At 43.1% G+C, this 18,805-nt stretch overlaps 1 protein-coding gene across 1 annotated transcript in view; it reads left to right on the top strand.

Moving 5' to 3' along the window:
* The window catches only part of LOC129134508 (helicase SRCAP-like), a gene marked incomplete at its 3' end in the record, with an annotated part of 74,260 nt that extends 57,645 nt beyond the window's left edge, over positions 1-16,615 (top strand). Inside the window, 6 exon segments of the mRNA XM_077173181.1 lie at positions 579-748; positions 2,521-2,834; positions 4,549-4,731; positions 8,120-8,353; positions 12,883-13,029; positions 16,400-16,615. Coding sequence (XP_077029296.1) covers positions 579-748; positions 2,521-2,834; positions 4,549-4,731; positions 8,120-8,353; positions 12,883-13,029; positions 16,400-16,615 — 1,264 coding nt within the window.
* Positions 16,616-18,805: the final 2,190 nt, after the last annotated feature.

The raw sequence follows: 18,805 nt of genomic DNA, 5'->3' as shown, positions 1-18,805 counted from the left end.
GGTGTCACTCAGGTGTATCACAGGTGTATCACAGGTGTATCAATGTCCCCCAGGTGTCACTCAGGTGTATCACAGGTGTCCCCCAGGTGTGTCACAGGTGTCACTCAGGTGTGTCACAGGTGTATCAGTGTCCCCAGGTGTGTCCCAGGTGTCACCCAGGTGTCCCCCCCCAGCAGGTGGACCTGTCCCCGTTCGAGCTGGTGTCCCCCAGGTGTATCACAGGTGTATCACAGGTGTCAGGTGTCACTCAGGTGTCACTCAGGTGTCACCCAGGTGTGTTCCCCAGCAGGTGGACCTGTCCCCGTTCGAGCTGGTGTCCCCCAGGTGTGTCCCAGGTGTATCCCAGGTGTATCAATGTCCCTCAGGTGTGTCACAGGTGTATCACAGGTGTATCAGGTGTCACCCAGGTGTGTCACAGGTGTCCCCCCCCAGCAGGTGGACCTGTCCCCGTTCGAGCTGGTGTCCCTCAGGTGTATCACAGGTGTATCAATGTCACTCAGGTGTGTCCCAGGTGTCCCCCAGGTGTGTCAATGTCCCTCAGGTGTGTCACAGGTGTCACAGGTGTCCCCCCCTCCCAGCAGGTGGACCTGTCCCCGTTCGAGCTGGTGTCCCTGGAGTCTCACCTGTCCCGCTACGCCGCCGATTGGTTCCTGCCGCGCTTCCGGGTCACGCGGCGCCTGCTGGAGGACGTGGCCGCCGCCCCCGAGCCCCCGCCACGCCCCAAACCCGTCCGGATGAAGGTGAACAGGTGAGGAGGGAGCACCTGGGCACACCTGGGGGGAGAAATGGGGGAAAATTGGGGGGAAATTGGGGGCAAATTGGCGAAAATTTGGGGGAAATTGGTGAAAATTGGGGGGAAATCGGTGAAAATTGGGGGAAAATTGGTGAAAATTTGGGGGAAATTGGTGAAAATTGGGGGCTCAGGGATACCTGGGCACACCTGGGGCACACCTGGGCACAGCTGGGGGGAGAAATGGGGGGAAATTGGGGGGAAAATTGGGGGAAAATTGGGGGGAAATTGGGGGGAAATTGGTGAAAACTGGGGGGAAATGGGTGAAAATTGGGAGAAATCGGTGAAAATTGGGGGTTCAGGGACACCTGGGCACAGCTGGGGAGAGAAATGGGCGAAAATTGGGGGAAATTGGGGGGAAATTGGGGGGAAATTGGTGAAAATTGGGGGGAAATTGGTGAAAATTGGGGGTTTAGGGACACCTGGGCAGAGCTGGGGGACAGAGGAGGGGGGAAATGGGGAAAAAATGGGAGAAAATTGGTGAAAATTGGGGGGAAATGGGTGAAAATTGGGGGTTTAGGGACACCTGGGGGCACCTGGGCAGGGCTGGGGGGAAAAAATGGGCAAAAATTGGGGGGAAATCGGTGAAATTTGGGAGAAAATGGGTGAAAATTGAGGGAACTGGGTGAAAATTGGGGGGAAATTGGTGAAAATTGGGGGTTCAGGGACACCTGGGCACAGCTGGGCACGGCTGGGGGGGAGAAATGGGTGAAAATTGGGAGAAAATTGGTGAAAATTGGGAGAAAAATCTGTGAAAATTGGGGGGAAATTGGGGGGAAATTGGTGAAATTTTGGGGTTCAGGGACACCTGGGCACAGCTGGGGGGGAGAAATGGGGGAAAATTGGGAGAAAATTGGTGAAAACTGGGGGGAAATGGGAGAAAATTGGGGGTTCAGGGACACCTGGGGATACCTGGGGGCACCTGGGAGGGTAAAAATGGGTGAAAATTGGGAGAAAAAATGGGTGAAAATTGGGGGTAAATTGATGAAAATTGAGGGGAAATTGGTGAAAATTGGGGGTTTAGGGACACCTGGGCACACCTGGGGCACACCTGGGCACAGCTGGGGGGAGAAATGGGGGGAGAAACGGGGGAAAATTGGGGGGAAATTGGCGAAAACTGGGGGGAAATGGGTGAAAATTGGGAGAAATCGGTGAAAATTGGGGGTTCAGGTACACCTGGGCCCAGCTGGGGGGAGAAATGGGTGAAAACTGGGGGGAAATGGGTAAAAATTGGGGGAAAATTGGTGAAAACTGGGGGCTCAGGGACACCTGGGCACACCTGGGCACAGCTGGGCGGAGAAATCGGTGAAAATTGGGGGAAAATCGGTGAAAATTGGGGGGAAATTGGTGAAATTTGGGGGAAAATTGGTGAAAATTGGGGGTTTAGGGACACCTGGGGACAGCTGGACACGGCTGGGGGGGAGAAATGGGGGAAAATTGGGAGAAAATGGGTGAAGAGTGGGGGGAAATGGGTGAAAATTGGGGGGAAATGGGTGAAAATTGGGGGTTTTAGGGACACCTGGGCACACCTGGGAGGGAAAAAAGGGCGAAAATTGGGAAAAAAATGGGTGAAAATTGGGGGGAAATGGGTGAAAATTGGGGGGAATTTGGTGAAATTTGGGGGTTTTGGGCACAGCTGGTCCCAGCTGTGGGCGTGGCCCGGCCGACCACGCCCATTTATGGCCGCAGCTGTGGGCGTGGCCCCGGCCTGACCCCGCCCCTTTTCCCAGGATGCTGCAGCCGGTGCCGAAGGCGGAGCCTCGGGCGGTTCTGCTCCTCCCCGCCCCTCGCCCCGCCCCCGGGGGCGTGGCCTCGCCGAGCCCCGCCCCTGCATCGCCGAGCCCCGCCCCCTCCGCGCCCAGCCCCGCCCCTTTGCTGGTGCAAGCTCCGCCTCTCGTCACCCTCAGCCACGCCCCCAGCGCCGGCCCCGCCCCCTTGGTGACGACGCAAGGGGCGGGGCTGAACCTGGGGCTGGGATTGGCGCTGGCCCCGCCCCGGGCCACGCCCACGCTGCTGGCTCCGCCCCCCGGAGGGCCCGCACATGGTGAGGGGCGGGGCTTAATGAAGGGGGGTTAATTGGGGTGGGGCTTGTTAATTAGGGGTGGGGCTAATTAGTTAAGGGGTGGGATAAATTTATTAATTGGGTGGGGTTAATTAATTGATTAGAAATGGAGCCATTTGATTAATTAGGAATGGGGCTAATTGATTCGGAATGGAGTTTACTAATTAGGGATGTGGCTAATTAGTTATGGGTGGGGTAATTAATTAGTATAAGCGGTAATTAGGGCTGGGGGTTAATTAGAGTTGGATGTAATTAGCTGTAGAATTAATTAGTTAGGAGGATTAATTAATTAGGGTTGGGGTTAATTAATTAAGGGTTGGGTTCATTAATTAATAAGGGGTGGGTTTAATTAGTGGAGGGATTAACTAGTTAATCAAGGAGGGGGCTAATTAATTTGGAGTGGGGTAATGAATTAACTCAGCATAGCTAATTATTTAGTTACAGCTGGGGTTAATTAGTTAATTAGGGATGCTTAGTTGACTAAATAATTAATTAACCTAATTAATTCATTGGGGTTAATTAATTAGGAGTGGCAGTTAATTAGGGGTGGGGTTAATTAGGAGTGTGGTTAATTAATTAGTGGTGGGCTTACTGAATTATGGGTGGAGTTATTAATTAATTAGTGGGGTTATTTAGGGTTAGGGTTAATTAAAGATGAATGATAATTGCATGGGGCTAATTAGATGCGGGAGTAATTAGCACTGGCGGTTAATTAGGGCTGGGGGTTAATTAAGGGCAGGTTTAATTAATTAGGGGTGGGATTAATTAATTAGGGCTGGGGTTAATTAGGTGGGGTTAATTAGAGGCAGGTGTAAATTAATTAGGGATGCGTTAATTGGGGCTGAGTGTTAATTGAGGCGAGGGATTAATTAATCAGGGTTTAATTGGGGTGGGCATTAATTACAGTCAGAGTTAATTGGGCAGGAGGTTAATTAGGATTGGGGGTTAATTGGATGGGGATTAATTAGGGGTAAGGGTTAATTAGGGATGGGGTAATTGAGGCGACATTAGGGATGGAGGCTAATTAGGGTTAATTAGGGTTAATTATGTGCGGATTAATTTGGAAGGGCTTAATTAGGCAGGGCTTTTAATTAGGGGTTGGGTTTAATTAGGGAGCAGGAGTTTAATTAGGGTGTGGCTAATTACCAGGGATGATTAACGGGGAATAATTAATGGGGATTAATTAATGGGGATTAATTAGGGGTGAGGGCTTAATTAATAGTGGGGCTTAATTAATGCAGGGGCTTAATTGGGGAGGCTTAATTAGGGGGGAGTTTAATTGGGGTGGAGATTAATTAGGTGGAGTTTAATCAGAAAGGGGTGGGGCTTAATTAGGAGGGGGTGGGGATTAATTGGAGGGGTGGAGCCTAATTAGAAATGGGATTAATTAGCAAGGGCGGGACTTAAATAAAAAGGGGCGGGGTTTAATTAGAGATAGGGGCTTAATTAGAAAGAGGGGCTTAATTTAGAAGGGGCGGGGCTTAATTTAGAAGGGGCGGGGCTTAATTAGGATGGGGTGGGGCTTAATTTAAAAGGGGTGTGGAATAATCGGAGGGGGCGGGGCTTAATTAGCCCTGGTTTAATTAAGAGGGATTTAATTAAAGGTTGGAGAATTGGTGGGCGGGGCTTAATTAAGGGTGGAGCCCTGTATTTAAATGAGGTGGGTGTGGCCTAATGAATTAATTTCCTCCCCCAGCTCTCCCGGCCGCGTCCTTGGCCACGCCCACGCCTACAGGAGGCCCCGCCCCCGTGGCCACGCCCACTCCGAATATGGGCAAAGGGGCGGGGCCAGCTCCGCCCCCTCCCGTGGGGGGCGTGGCCACGTTCGCGCTGCCCCAGCGGCTCCTGCTGGCCCCGGACATGCAGGCCCGGCTGCCCTGTAAGCCACGCCCCCTGCTTTGCATCTCATTTGCATGAACGCGCTTCCGAAGCTTTCTCAAACCCGAAAATAATTATGCAAATTTTCCAATTAAATTGCCCCGAATTTCCTCAAAATTTCCCTCAAATCCTTCTCAAACCTCTTCCCAAAATTCTCTTCTGATTTGCATCTCATTTGCATCTCATTTGCATGAACGCTCCTTCCAAGCTTCCCCAATCTCCACAAAAATTCTGGAATTTTTGTTTTTAATGGCCCCAAATTTCCTCAAAATTTTCGCCCAAATCCTTCTCAAACCCCTTCCCAAAACTTTTTTCTTGCTCATTTGCATCTCATTTGCATGAACACGTTCTACGTTTTTTTCTAATTACAAAAAGAATTTTAAGAATTTTTCCTGAAATTGCCCCAAATTTCCTCCAAATTTTTCCCAAATCCTTCTCAAACCTCTTCCCAAAACTCTCTTTTTATTTGCATCTCATTTACATCTCATTTGCATGAATGCTCTTTTTACGCTTTCTTATTCCCTAAAATAATTCTGAATTTTTTTCCTTAAATTTCCCCAAATTCCTCCAAATCCTTCTCCAAGTCCTTTTCAAAATTCTCTTCTCATTTGCATCTCATTTGCATCTCACTTGCATGAATGCTCTTTTCACGCTTTCTCAGTCTTTAAAATAATTACGCAAATTTTTTACTGAAATTTCCCCAAATTTTCTGAAAAATTTCCCCAAATCCTTTTCAAACCCCTTCCCGTCACTTTTTTCTTCCTCATTTGCATCTCATTTGCATGAACAGTGTTTTAAAATTTTTCCCAATTCCTAAAACAATTTTAAGAATTTTTTCCCAAAATTGCCCCAAATTTCCTCAAAATTTCCCCCAAATCCTTCTCAAACTCCCTTATCATTTGCATCTCATTTGCATAAGCTCAAGTACTTATAAAGAAGGCAACACTGCTCCTTATTAAAATCTAATTTGCATAAGTGTGCTCATTAGCATCTGATTTGCATAAGCCCCCCAAAGGTTTTTAAGGCCCTCATTGCTGTGCTCATGAATACCTAATTTACATAATGGTTTTGTCATTAACATCTCATTTGCATGGCATCCCCAACCAGAAATTTCCCTTGGTGACCCCTTGATTATCCCCCTAATTAGCCCCTAATTTGCATAATTACCCAGGGATTTTTCCAGGAGCTTCCTCACCCCTCCTTTCCCTTTTCATTAGCATCTAATTTGCATAAAATTTTCTAAAGGCCTATTCATATTACTTGCATACAAATGTTCTTCATTAGTATCTAATTTGCATACATCACCCTAGAATCCTTTAAAAAGCTTGACCACACCCGTGACTCTTCAGCACATTTGCATCTAATTTGCATAAATAGTTTCGATGGCCCCAAAACTTTTCTAGACACCTTCACTATTTCTCATTTGCATATCATTTGCATGAATTTCTCTAACCCCCATTAAAAACCCTTCTCATTGCTATTAAAATCTAATTTGCATAATTGTTTATGCCTATTCACATCTCATTTGCATGGGTCCCCCAAAATGGCTTTAAAATCTCAACCCCAGCCCTAATTAACACCTAATTTTCATAACAGTGCTCCTCATTAGCATCTAATTTGCATAGGTTCGCCAACACTCCTCTAAAGAATCAATCGTTTAATTAACATCTAATTTGCATGAGCTTTATCATTAGCATTGATTTACGTAACTTCCCCAAGTACTTTAAAAGTAGCTTTTTAGCACCTAATTTGCATAGTCAGGGTCCACATTAGCATCTCATTTGCATAAACACTCCCAGAGTCTTTCCATGAACCTCTAATTTTCATGCTAATTACCGCCTAATTTGCATAATTACCCAGAGATTTTTTTGCAGGAATTCCTCCCCACTCTCCTTCCCATCTCATTAGCATCTGATTTGCATAAATTTTTGGAAAGGCCAATCAAGAGTGCAGCCATGCTCATAATTAACATGTTACTTGAATACTAATGTTCCTCATTAGCATCTAATTTGCATAGATTCCCCTAGAACCCTTTCAAAAGCTTGCCAAGACCCATCCCTGAAGACTGAATTTGCATGAAGCTGCTCATTAGCATATTTTGCATACACTTATGCAAACACTTTAAGAAATTCCTATCAGATCAGATTTGCATAATCACGCTCATTAGCATCTCATTTGCATGAGTCGATAAACTTCTTTAAAGCCCCTCTTTACACTCTTCATTAGTGTCTAATTTGGGTGGATGAGTTCCTAATTAGCATCTCATTTGCATAAGCAGCCTCACAGTCTTTCCTTCACCCCTAAAGTTCCCTTGTGAACCTCTTTGTTTCATGCTAATTACCTCCTAATTTGCATAATTACCCCGGGATTTTTCCAGGAACCCCTCCCCACCCTCCCCCTACTCCCAATACCAAATTTTGATTTCCCAAATTGCCCAAAATTTCCCTTTTTTCCCCCAAAATCCCCCCAAAACCTCCCTGAAAATCTCCTTAATTACCCCCCCTAATTAACCCCTAATTTGCATAATTACCCCGGGATTTTTGGGGGGAATTTTTTTAGGAACCCCTCCCCCACTTACCCCACCCCCAATAACAATTTTTAATTTCCCAAATTGCCCAAAATTTCCCTTTTTTTCCCTCAAAATTCTCTCAAAACCTTCCCAAAAAATCCCTGGAATCTCCTTTATTACCCCCTAATTAACCCCTAATTTGCATAATTATCCCGGGATTTCTTGGGGGGGGATTTTTTTAGGATCCCCACCCCCAATACCAATTTTCAATTTCCCAAATTGCCCAAAATTTCCCTTTTTTTCCCTCAGAAATCTCTCAAAATGTCCAAAAAAACCCCTGAATTTCACTTTATTACCCCCCTAATTAACCCCTAATTTGCATAATTACCCCGGGATTTTTTGGGGGAATTTTTTCAGGAACCTCTCCCCCACCCTCAATACCAATTTTCAATTTCCCAAAGTGGCCAAAATTTCCCTTTTTTTCCCTCAAAAATCTCTCAAAATGTCCAAAAAAAAATCTCTGAAATCTCCTTTATTACCCCCCTAATTAATCGCTAATTTGCATAATTATCCCGGGATTTTTTGGGGGGATTTTTTTAGGAACCCCTCCCCCACTTACCCCAACCCCAATACAAATTTTCAATTTCCCAAATTGCCCAAAATTTCCCTTTTTTTCCCTCAGAAATCTCTCAAAATGTCCAAAAAAAATCTCTGAAATCTCCTTTATTACCCCCCTAATTAACCCCTAATTTGCATAATTACCCCGAGATTTTTTTGGGAATTTTTCTGGGAACCCCTCCCCCACCTCCCCATCGCCCCCATTGCGATTTTTAATTTCCCAAATTGCCCAAAATTTCCCTTTTTTCCCCCAAATTTCCAGCGGGTGAAGTCGTCAGCCTGGGCCAACTGGCGGCCCTGGCCCAGCACCGCCCCTCCCCTCCCGGGGGCGTGGCCAAACCTTCGCCCCTCCCACCGGCGGCCGTGGCCACGCCCCCTCCGGCCTCGGCCCCGCCCCCGCTGACGCTGCAGCTCCAGGGCAGCAAAGTCACGCTTGGCCCCGCCCCTCCATTACGTCATCTGGCATTGGCCCCGCCCCCCGGCCGGGGGCTCGCACGTGAGTCCAAACCTGGGGGGGAAATTTTGGGGTAAAATTAGGGGATTTTGGGGTAAAATTGGGGAATTTTGAGGGAAATTCGGGAATTTTGAGGGAAAATTGGGGAATTTTGAGGGAAATTCGGGAAAAAATTTGGGAGTTTTGGGGAAAAATCGGGAAATTGTGGGAGTTTTTTGGGTTTGAGTTGGATTTTTTGGGGGGATTTTTAAAATTTATTTGGATTTTTTGGGGGGGATTTCAGGGAAAATTTGGGGATTTTGGAAGGGATTTTTTGGGGAGTTTTGGGGGAAAATGTGGGAATTGTTTTGGGAAGAAATTTGGGGATTTTGGGGGAATTTTGGGGGGAAAATTGTGGATTTTGGGGACTTTTTGGGGGCGTTTTTTTAGGGTTTTTAAAAATTTTTTTTTAATAAATTTTGAGAATTTTTGGGGTGAGATTTTAGGGGAAATTTTGGGGGGAAATTTCAGCTGATTTGGAAAAAAATGGGGAAATTTTTTTTAATTTTTGGGGTTTGATTTTTTCAGGATTTTTTGGGGGGATTTAGTTGAATTTTTAGGGAGTTTTTTGGTTTTTTAGGTGGAAAAATTGGGAATTTTGGGGGAAATTCGGGAACTTTGGGAGTTTTGGGGAAAAAAATGGGAAATTTTGGAAGCTTTTGGGAGAAATTGGGGAAAATCGGGGAAAATTGTGTAAAAAATGTGGGGGGAAAATGGGTAAAAAATTGGGAAAAATTGGGGAAAAAATGGGAAACAAACTGGGAAAAATTGGAAAAATTTAGGGAAAAATGGGGAAAATTTTGGGGGAAATTGGGAAAAATGGGGGGAAAATGGGTAAAAATTGGGGGAAATTGGGTAAAAATTTTGGGGGAAAATTGGGGGAAAATTGAGGGAAAAGAAAGGGAAAAAATTGGGGAAAAATGTGGAAAAAATGGGGGAAAATTGGGGAAAAATTGGGAAAAATGGGTAAAAATTTTGGGGAAAATGGGAAAAAATGGGAAAAAATGGGACAAAATGGGTAAAAATTTGGGGGGGAAAATGGGGAAAAATGAGAAAAAATTGGGAAAATTGGGAAAAAATTGGAAAAATTGGGAAAAAATAGGAGAAAATGGGGAAAAAGTTGGGGAAAAATTGAGGAAAAAATTGAGGAAAAAAGGAGTAAAATGGGGAAAAATTGAAAAAAACTGGGAAAAAATAAGAAAAAAAATGGAAAAAAATTGGGGAAAAATTGGGGAAAAAAGGGGGAAAATTTGGGGGGAAAATGGGGAAAAATTTGGGGAAAAAATGGGGAAAATTAGGAAAAAATGGAAAAAAAAAAGAAAAAATGGGGGAAAAATTGGGGGAAAAAAGGGGAAAAATTGGGGGGGAAAATACTGGGAAAAAATGGGGAAGAAATTGGGGATAAAATTGAGAAAAAAAAGGGGGAAAAATTCAGGAAAAAATTGAGGAAAAAAAGGGGAAAAATGGGGAAAAATGGCGAAAAATTGAGGAAAAAATGGGTGAAAAAAGAGAAAAATTGGGAAAAAATGGGGAAGAAATTGGGGAAGAATTGTGGAAAAAAAGGGAAAAATTGGGGGGAAAATTAGGGAAAAATTTAAAAACTGGGAAAAAATGGGAAAAATAGGGGAAAAACGGGGAAAAACTGAAGGGGAAAATTGGGAAAAAAACTGGAAAAAATGGGGAAAATGGCGGGAAAATTGGGGGGAAAAATGGGGAAAAATTGGGGAAAAATTTGGGGGAAATTTGGGGGAAAATGGGAAAAAATGGGGAAAAAATTGAGGAAAAAAGGGGGAAAAATTGGGAAAAATTGGGGAAAAATTGGGAATAAAATGGGAAAAAATGGGGAAAAACTGAGGGGGAAAATTGGGAAAAAAATTGGAAAAAATGGGAAAAATGGCGGGAAAATTGGGGGGAAAATGAGGAAAAAATTGGGGGAAAATTGAGGAAAAAAAAGGGGAAAAATGGGAAAAAATTGGGGAAAAATTGAGGGAAAAATGGGTGAAAAAAGGGAAAAATGGGAAAAATTGGGAAAAAATTGAGGAAAAAATGGGTAAAAAAAGGAAAAAATGGGTGAAAAAAAGGGGAAAAATGGGAAAAATTGGGAAAAAATTGAGGAAAAAATGGGTAAAAAAAGGAAAAAATGGGTGAAAAAAAGGAAAAAAATGGGAAAAAATTGGGGTAAAACAGGAAAAATTGGGGTAAAAATTGAGGTAAAAATTGAGGGAAAATGGGTGAAAAAAAGGGAAAAAATGGTAAAAATTGGGGAAAAATTGAGGAAAAAATGGGTAAAAAAAGGGAAAAATGGGTGAAAAAAGGGAAAAAATTGGGGAAAAATGGGGGGAAAATTGGGGGTAAAAATTGAGGTAAAAATTGAGGGAAAATGGGTGAAAAAAAGGGAAAATGGGTGAAAAAAAGGGAAAAATGGGGAAAAATTGGGGAAAAATGGGGGAAAAATGGGTAAAAAAAGGGAAAAAAGGGTGAAAAAATGGAAAAAAAGGGGAAAAAATTGGGGAAAAATGGGGGAAAATTGGGGTAAAAATTGAGGTAAAAATTGAGGGAAAATGGGTGAAAAAAAGGGAAAAAATTGGGGAAAAATGGGAAAAATTGGGGGAAAATGGGAAAAAATTGGGGAAAAATGTGGAAAATTGGGGAAAAATAGGGAAAAAATTGGGGAAAAAATTGGGGAAAAATTGAGGGGAAAAATGGGGGGAAAAAAGGGGGAAAATGGGTGAAAAAAGGGAAAAAATGGGAAAAAATTGGGAAAAAATTGAGGAAAAAATGGGTAAAAAAAGGGAAAAATGGGTGAAAAAAAGGAAAAAAATGGGGAAAAAATTGGGGTAAAACAGGAAAAATTGGGGTAAAAATTGAGGTAAAAATTGAGGGAAAATGGGTGAAAAAAAGGGAAAAAATGGTAAAAATTGGGGGAAAAATTGAGGAAAAAATGGGTAAAAAAAGGGAAAAATGGGTGAAAAAAGGGAAAAATTGGGGAAAAATGGGGGAAAATTGGGGTAAAAATTGAGGTAAAAATTGAGGGAAAATGGGTGAAAAAAAGGGGAAAATGGGTGAAAAAAAAGGGAAAAATGGGAAAAAAATGGGGAAAAAATGGGTAAAAATTTGTGGGAAAAAAAGGAAAAAAGGGAAAAAATTGGGGAAAAAATGGGTAAAAAAAAGGGAAAAATGGGTGAAAAAAAGGGAAAAAATTGGGGAAAAATGGGAAAAAATTGGGGAAAAAAGGGAAAAAATTGGGGAAAAATGGGAAAAAAATGGGGAAAAATTGGGGAAAAATTGAGGGAAAATGGGTGAAAAAAAGGGAAAAATGGGGAAAAAATGGGGAAAAATTAGGGAAAAATTGAGGGGGAAAAGGGGGAAAAATTAAGGGAAAAATGGGAAAAATTGGGAAATAATTGGGGTAAAAATGGAGTAAAAATGGAAAAATGGGTAAAAAATTGGGGAAATAATTGAGGAAAAAATTGGGGAAAAATTAAGGAAAAATGGGGGAAAAAAAGGGAAAAATGGGGAAAATGGGGAAAAATTGGGGGAAAAATGGGGAAAAAATTGGGGAAAAAATGGGAAAAAAGGGGGAAAATGGTGTGAAAAATGGGGTAAAAATTGTTAAAAAATAGGAAAAATATGGGGAAAAATTGGGGGAAAATGAGGAAAAAATTGGGGTAAAATTGAGGTAAAAATTGAGGGAAAATGGGTGAAAAAAAGGGAAAAATGGGTGAAAAAAAAGGGAAAAATGGGGAAAAATTGGGGAAAAATGGGGGAAAAATGGGGTAAAAATTTGTGGGAAAAAAAGGGAAAAAAGGGAAAAAATTGGGGAAAAAATGGGTAAAAAAAAGGGAAAAATGGGTGAAAAAAAGGGAAAAAATGGGAAAAAATTGGGGAAAAAAGGGAAAAAATTGGGAAAATGGGGAAAAATTGGGGAAAAAAGGGAAAAAAAGGGAAAAAATTGGGGAAAAATGGGGAAAAATTGGGGTAAAAATTGAGGTAAAAATTGAGGGAAAATGGGTGGAAAAAAAGGGGAAAATGAGTGAAAAAAAGGGAAAAAATTGAGGAAAAAATGGGTAAAAAAAGGGAAAAATGGGTGAAAAAAGGGAAAAAAAAGGAAAAAATTGAGGTAAAATGGGGAAAAATTGGGGGTAAAATTGAGGTAAAATTGAGGGAAAATGGTGAAAAAGGAAAAAATGTGAAAAAATTGGGAAAAAATTGAGGAAAAAATGGGTAAAAAAAGGAAAAATGGTGAGAAAAAATGGAAAAAATGGGGGAAAATTGAGGGAAAAATGTCGTGAAAAAAAGGGGAAAATGAGGAAAAAATGGGGAAAAATTTGGAACAATGGGGAAAAATTGGGGAAAAATTGAGGAAAAAAGAGGGAAAAATGGGGAAAAAAATGGGTAAAAAAAGGGAAAAATGGGTGAAAATAGGGAAAAAATTGGGGAAAAAAGGAGAAAAATTTGAGGGAAAAATGGGTGAAATTTTGGGGAAAAAAAGGATAAAAAATGCTAAAAAAGTCCCATTTTTCCGGTTTTAGGTAACGTGGTTCACCTGGTGGCCGCGGGGGGGCAGCACCTCCTGGCGCCCCCGGCCCAGGTGACGCTGCTGGCGCCCGTGGGGGGAGGGGCAGCGAGCCCGGCCACGCCCCCGCCCGGCCTCGGGCTCCCCCTGGCGGCCGCGCAAGGTAATGGAGGGAAATGGGGGAAATTGGGGGGGAATTGGGGGAAATTGGGAAAATTGGGGGGAATTGGGGAAATTGCGGGGGAAATGGGGGGAATTGGGGGAAATTGGGAGAAAATTGGGGAAAATTGGGAGAAAATTGGGGGAAAAACGGGAGAAAATTTGGAGAAAATTGGGAGAAAATTGGGAGAAAATTGGTGAAAATTGGGGAAAATTGGGAGAAAATTGGGGGGGAAAATGGAGAAAATTGGGAGGAAATTGGGGAAAATTGGAGGAAAATTGGGGAAAATTGGGAGAAAAACTGTGAAAATTTGAAGAAAATTTGAAGAAAATTGGTGAAAATTTTGAGAAAATTGGGGGAAAACTGGGGGGAAATTGGGGGGAAACGGGGGGGAAATTGGGGAAAATTGGGGAAATTGGGGGGAAATTGGGGGGAAAATTGGGGAAAATTGGGGGGAAAATTGGGGAAAATTGGGGAAAATTGGGGGAATTGGGGAAAAATGGGAGAAGACGGTGAAAATCGGGGGAATTGGGGGAAAATTGGGGAAATTTGGGAGAAATTCGGTGAAAATTCAGGGGAAATTGGGAGAAAATTGGAGGAAAATTGGGAGAAAATTGGGGAAAATTGGGGGAAAATTGGGGAAAATTGGAGAGAAATGGGGGAAACTGGGGGAAAATTGGGGAAAATTGGGAGGAAATTGGGGAAATGGGGAAAATTGGAGGAAAATTGGGGGAAATTGGGAGAAAATTGGAGAAAATTGGGGAGAATTGGGGGGAATTGGGGGAAAATTGGGTGAAAATTGGGTGAAAATCGGTAAAATTGGGAGAAAATCAGTGAAAATTTTGAGAAAATTGGGGGGAAATTGGGGAAAATTGGGAGAAAATTGGTGAAAAAATTGGGAGAAATTCGGTGAAAATTGGGAGAAAATTGGGGAAAATTGGGAGAAAACGGGAGAAAATTTGGAGAAAATTTGAAGAAAATTGGGAGAAAATGGGTGAAAATTTGGAGAAAATTGGGGAAAATTGGGAGAAAATTGGGGAAAATTGGGAGAAAATTGGGTGAAATTGGGGAAAAATTGGAGAAAATTGGGGGAAAATTGGGGGAAATTGGGAGAAAATTTGGGGGAAATTGGGGAAAATTGGAGAAAATTGGGGAAAATTGGAGGAAAATGGGGGAAATTGGGAGAAAATTGGGAAAATCGGGGACAATTGGGGAATGGGGGGAAAATTGGGGGAAAATTAGGAGAAAATTGGGTGAAATTGGGGAAAATCGGTGAAAGTTGGGGAGAAAATGGGGAAAATTGGGTGGAAATTGGAGAAAATTGGGGGAAAAATTGAAAAAATTGGGTGAAAATTGAGAGAAAACTGGAGAAAATTTGAAAAAAATCTGAAGAAAATGGGTGAAAATTTTGAGAAAATTGGGAGAAAATTGGTGAAAAAATTGGGAGAAATTCGGTGAAAATTGGGAGAAAATTGGGGAAAATTGGGGGGGAAAATGGGGAGAAAATAGGGGAAAAATTGGGAGAAAATTGGGGGAAATTGGGAGAAAATTGGTGAAAATTTGGGGAAAATTGGTGAAAATTGGGAGGAAATTGGAGGAAATTGGGGAAAATTGGAGGAAATTGGGGGAAAATTGGGTGAAAATGGGAGAAAACGGGAGAAAATTTGAAGAAAATTGGGGAAAATGGGTGAAAATAGGGGAAAAATTGGGGGAAAATTGGGGGAAAATTGGGAGGAAATTGGTGAAAATTGGGGGGAAATTGGGGGAAAATTGGGGAAATTGGGGAGAATTGGGGAGAATTGGGAGGAAATTGGGGAAATGGGGGAAATTGGGGGGAATGGGGGGAAAATTGGGGGGAAAATTAGGAGAAAATTGGGTGAAATTGGGGAAAATCGGTGAAAATTGGGGAGAAAATGGGGGAAATTGGGGGAATTGGGGAAAATTGGGAGAAAATCAGGAGAAAATTGGAGAAAATTGGGGGAAAATTGGAGAGAAAACGGGAGAAAATTTGAAGAAAAATTGAAGAAAATTGGGAGAAAATTGGTGAAAATTTGGAGAAAATTGGTGAAAATTGGGGGAAAATTGGGGGGAAATGGGGGGGAAATTGGGTAAAATTGGGGGAAAATTGGGAGAAAATTGGAGAAAATCAGTGAAAATTTTCAGAAAATGGGAGAAAATTGGGAGGAAATTGGGGAAAATTGGGCGAAATACGGTGAAAATTTTGGGAAAATTGGGAGAAAATTGGGTGAAATTGGGGAAAATTGGGGGAAATTGGGGAGAAAATGGGAGAAATTGGGAGAAAACGGGAGAAAATTTGAAGAAAATTGGGAGAAAATTGTTGAAAATTTTGAGAAAATTGGGGGGAAATTGGGAGGGAACTGGGGAAATTTGGGGGGAAATTGGGAGGATTGGGAGAAAATTGGGTGAAATGGGGGAAAATTGGAGGAAATTGGTGAAAATTTGGAGAAAATGGGAGAAAATTGGGGAAAATTGGGGGTTTAGGGGCACCTGGGCAGAGCTGGGTGAGGGGAAATTGGGGGAAATTTTGGGGTAATTTTAGGATAATTTTGGGGTATTTTGTGAGGCTTTGTCCGTGTTTTTCTGAGGTGATTTTGGGGTGATTTTGGGGTAATTTTAGGATAAATTTGGGGAGATCCTAATCCTCTTTTTCTGAGGTGATTTTGGGTTAATTTTAGGATAATTTTGGGGTATTTTGTGAGGGTCTGACCCTGTTTTTCTGAGGTCATTTAGGGTTAATTCTGGGGTGATTTTAGGTTGATTTTGGGGTGATTTTGGGGTTAGTTTTTGGGGTGATTTTGGGTTAATTTTGGGGTGGTTTTGGGGGGGTCTGGCCCCGTTTTTCTGAGGTGATTTTGGGTTAATTTTGGGGTGATTTTGGGTTGATTTTGGGTTGATTTTGGGTTAATTCTGGGGTTAATTTTGGGGTGATTTTGGGTTAATTTCGGGGGAGTCTGACCCTGTTTTTCAGAGGTGACTTTGGGTTAATTTTGGGGTGATTTTGGGGTGATTTTGGGTTATTTCTGGGGCTAATTTTGGGGTAATTTTGGGTTAATTTTGGGGTGATTTTGGGGGATTTTGGGGTGATTTTGGGGGGGGTCTGACCCTGTTTTTCTGAGGTGATTTTGGGTTAATTTTGGGGTGATTTTGTGGAGTTTGGGGTTAATTTTGAGGTGATTTTGGGTTAATTTTGGGTTAATTCTGGGGTTAATTTTGGGTTAATTATGGGGTTAATTTTGGGGCGATTTTGGGTTATTTCTGGGGTTAATTTTGGGGCGATTTTGGGTTAATTTGGGGTTAATTTTGGGGGATTTTGGGGCTGTCCTGACCCCACTGTTTCCCCTCCCCGTTTCAGTGCCGGCGCCGCTGGTGAACAGCGGGGGCGTGGTGAAGATCGTGGTGCGCCAGGCCCCGCCCCCAGCCCCGCCCCCTCCCCCAGGCCCCGCCCCCTCCCCTCAGCCCCGCCCCCCTTTGCTGCGGGTGCTGCCCGCCGCCCCTCCCCCACCTCCCCAGAGCCCCGCCCCCACCCCCCCGGGACCTCCCATGGGCGGAGCCAGCGCGGCAGAGCCAGGTGAGAGCAAAGCCCCCAAAATGTCCCAAAATGGAGCCAAAAATGCCCCAAAAAATTCCTGAAACAACCTCAAAAAATGCCCCAAAACAGCCCCAAAAAATGCCCCAAAAAAAATTCCTGAAACGGCCCCAAAAAATTCCTGAAATGGCCCAAAAAAATGCCCCCAAAAATTTCTGAAATGGCCCCAAAAAATGCCCCAAAAATTCCTGAAACGGCCCCAAAAAAATTCCTGAAATGGCCCCAAAAAATTCCCAAAATGGCCCCGAAAAATGCCCCAAAAAATTCCTGAAATGCCCCCAAAAATGCCCCAAAAATTCCTGAAACGGCCCGAAAAAAGCCCCAAAAATTCCTGAAATGGCCCCAAAAAATGCCCCAAAAAATTCCCAAAATGGCCCCAAAAAAATGCCCCAAAAGTTTCTGAAATGGCCCCAAAAAATTCCCAAAATGGCCCCAAAAAATGCCCAAAAATTCCCAAAATGGCCTCAAAAATGCCCCAAAAAAATTCCTGAAACGGCCCCAAAAAATTCCTGAAATGGCCCCAAAAAAATGCCCCAAAAAATTCCCCAAAACGGCCCCAAAAAATGCCCCAAAAATTCCCAGAATGGCCCCAAAAAATGCCCCCAAAAATTCCCAGAATGGCCCCAAAAAATGCCCCAAAAAATTCCTGAAACGGCCCCAAAAAATGCCCCAAAGATTCCTGAAATGGCCCCAAAAAATTCCCGAAATGGCCCCAAAAATGCCCCAAAAAATTCCCAGAATGGCCCAGAAAAATGCCCGAAAAATTCCTGAAACGGCCCCAAAAATGCCTCAAAAAATTCCTGAAACGGTCCCAAAAATTTCCCAAAATGGCCCTAAAAAATGCCCCCAAAAATTCCTGAAACGGCCCCAGAAAATTCCTGAAATGGCCCCAAAAAATGCCCCAAAAATTCCCAGAATGGCCCCAAAAATGCCCAAAAAAATTCCTCAAACGGGCCCAAAAAATGCCCCAAAAAATTCCCAAAATGGCCCCAAAAATGCCCCAAAAATTCCCAGAATGGCCCCAAAAAATTCCCAAAATGGCCCCAAAAATGCCCCAAAAATTCCCAGAATAGCCCCAAAAAATGCCCCAAAAAATTCCTGAAATGGCCCCAAAAAATGCCCCAAAATCTGACCTGAATTTTCCAAATTTTGCCCAAATTTCCCCCCTACATTCCCCAAATTTGCCAAAAATCCCCAAATTTCCCCTCCCCCCCAAAATTCCCAAATTTTCCCAAATTCCCCCAAATTTCCCCTCCCCCACTCCCAAAATTCTCAAAATTTCCCCAAATTTGCCCCAAATTTGCCCCAAATTTCCCCTCCCCCACCCCAAAATTCCCAAATTTTCCCCCAAATTTTGCCCCAAATTCTCCCAAAATCCCCCAAATTTCCCCTCCCCACCCTCAAATTTCCCAAAATTCCCAAATTTTCTCAAATTCTCCCCCAAAATTCCCAAATTCTCCCCCAAAATTCCCAAATTTGCCCAAATTTGCCCCAAATTTCCCCTCCCCCACCCCCAAAATTCCCAAATTTTCCCAAAATTCCCCCCAAATTTCCCCCACCCCCAAATTTTCCCAAATTTCCCAAAATTCCCCCCAAAATTCTCAAATTTTCCCCAAAATTCCCAAATTTCTTCCAAATTTCTTCCAAATTTCCCGCAAATTTGCCCCAAATTTCCCCTCCCCCACCCCCAAAATTCCCCAAAATTCCCCAAATTCCCCCCAATTTCCCTAAATTTCCCAAATTTCCCCAAAATCCCAAATTTCCCCTCCCCCAATTTTCCCAAATTTTCCCAAATTCTCCCCCCAAATTTCCCCTCCCCACCCCCAAATTTCCCAAATTCTCCCCAAATTTGCCCTCCCCCACCCCCAAATTCCCAAATTTTCCCCAAATTCCCCCCCCACCCCCAAATTTCCCAAATTTCCCTTCCCCCACCCCTAAAATTCTCAAAATTTCCCCCAAATTTGCCCAAATTTGCCAAAAATCCCCAAATTTCCCCTCCCCCACCCCCAATTTTCCCAAATTTCCCAAATTCCCCCAAATTCTCCCCCCAAATTTCTCCTCCCCACCCCCAAATTCCCCCAAATTTGCCCGAAATTCCCCCAAATTTGCCCGAAATTTTCCCCAAATTTCCCCTCCCCCACCCCCAAATTTCCCCAAATTCTCCCCAAATTT

Source organism: Agelaius phoeniceus, unplaced genomic scaffold (assembly GCF_051311805.1).
Source record: "Agelaius phoeniceus isolate bAgePho1 unplaced genomic scaffold, bAgePho1.hap1 Scaffold_346, whole genome shotgun sequence".
In the NCBI taxonomy this organism is placed as follows: Eukaryota; Metazoa; Chordata; class Aves; order Passeriformes; family Icteridae; genus Agelaius; species Agelaius phoeniceus.
Note: the sequence above shows the minus strand (reverse complement) of the source record. Positions and strands in the feature narration are given on the sequence as shown.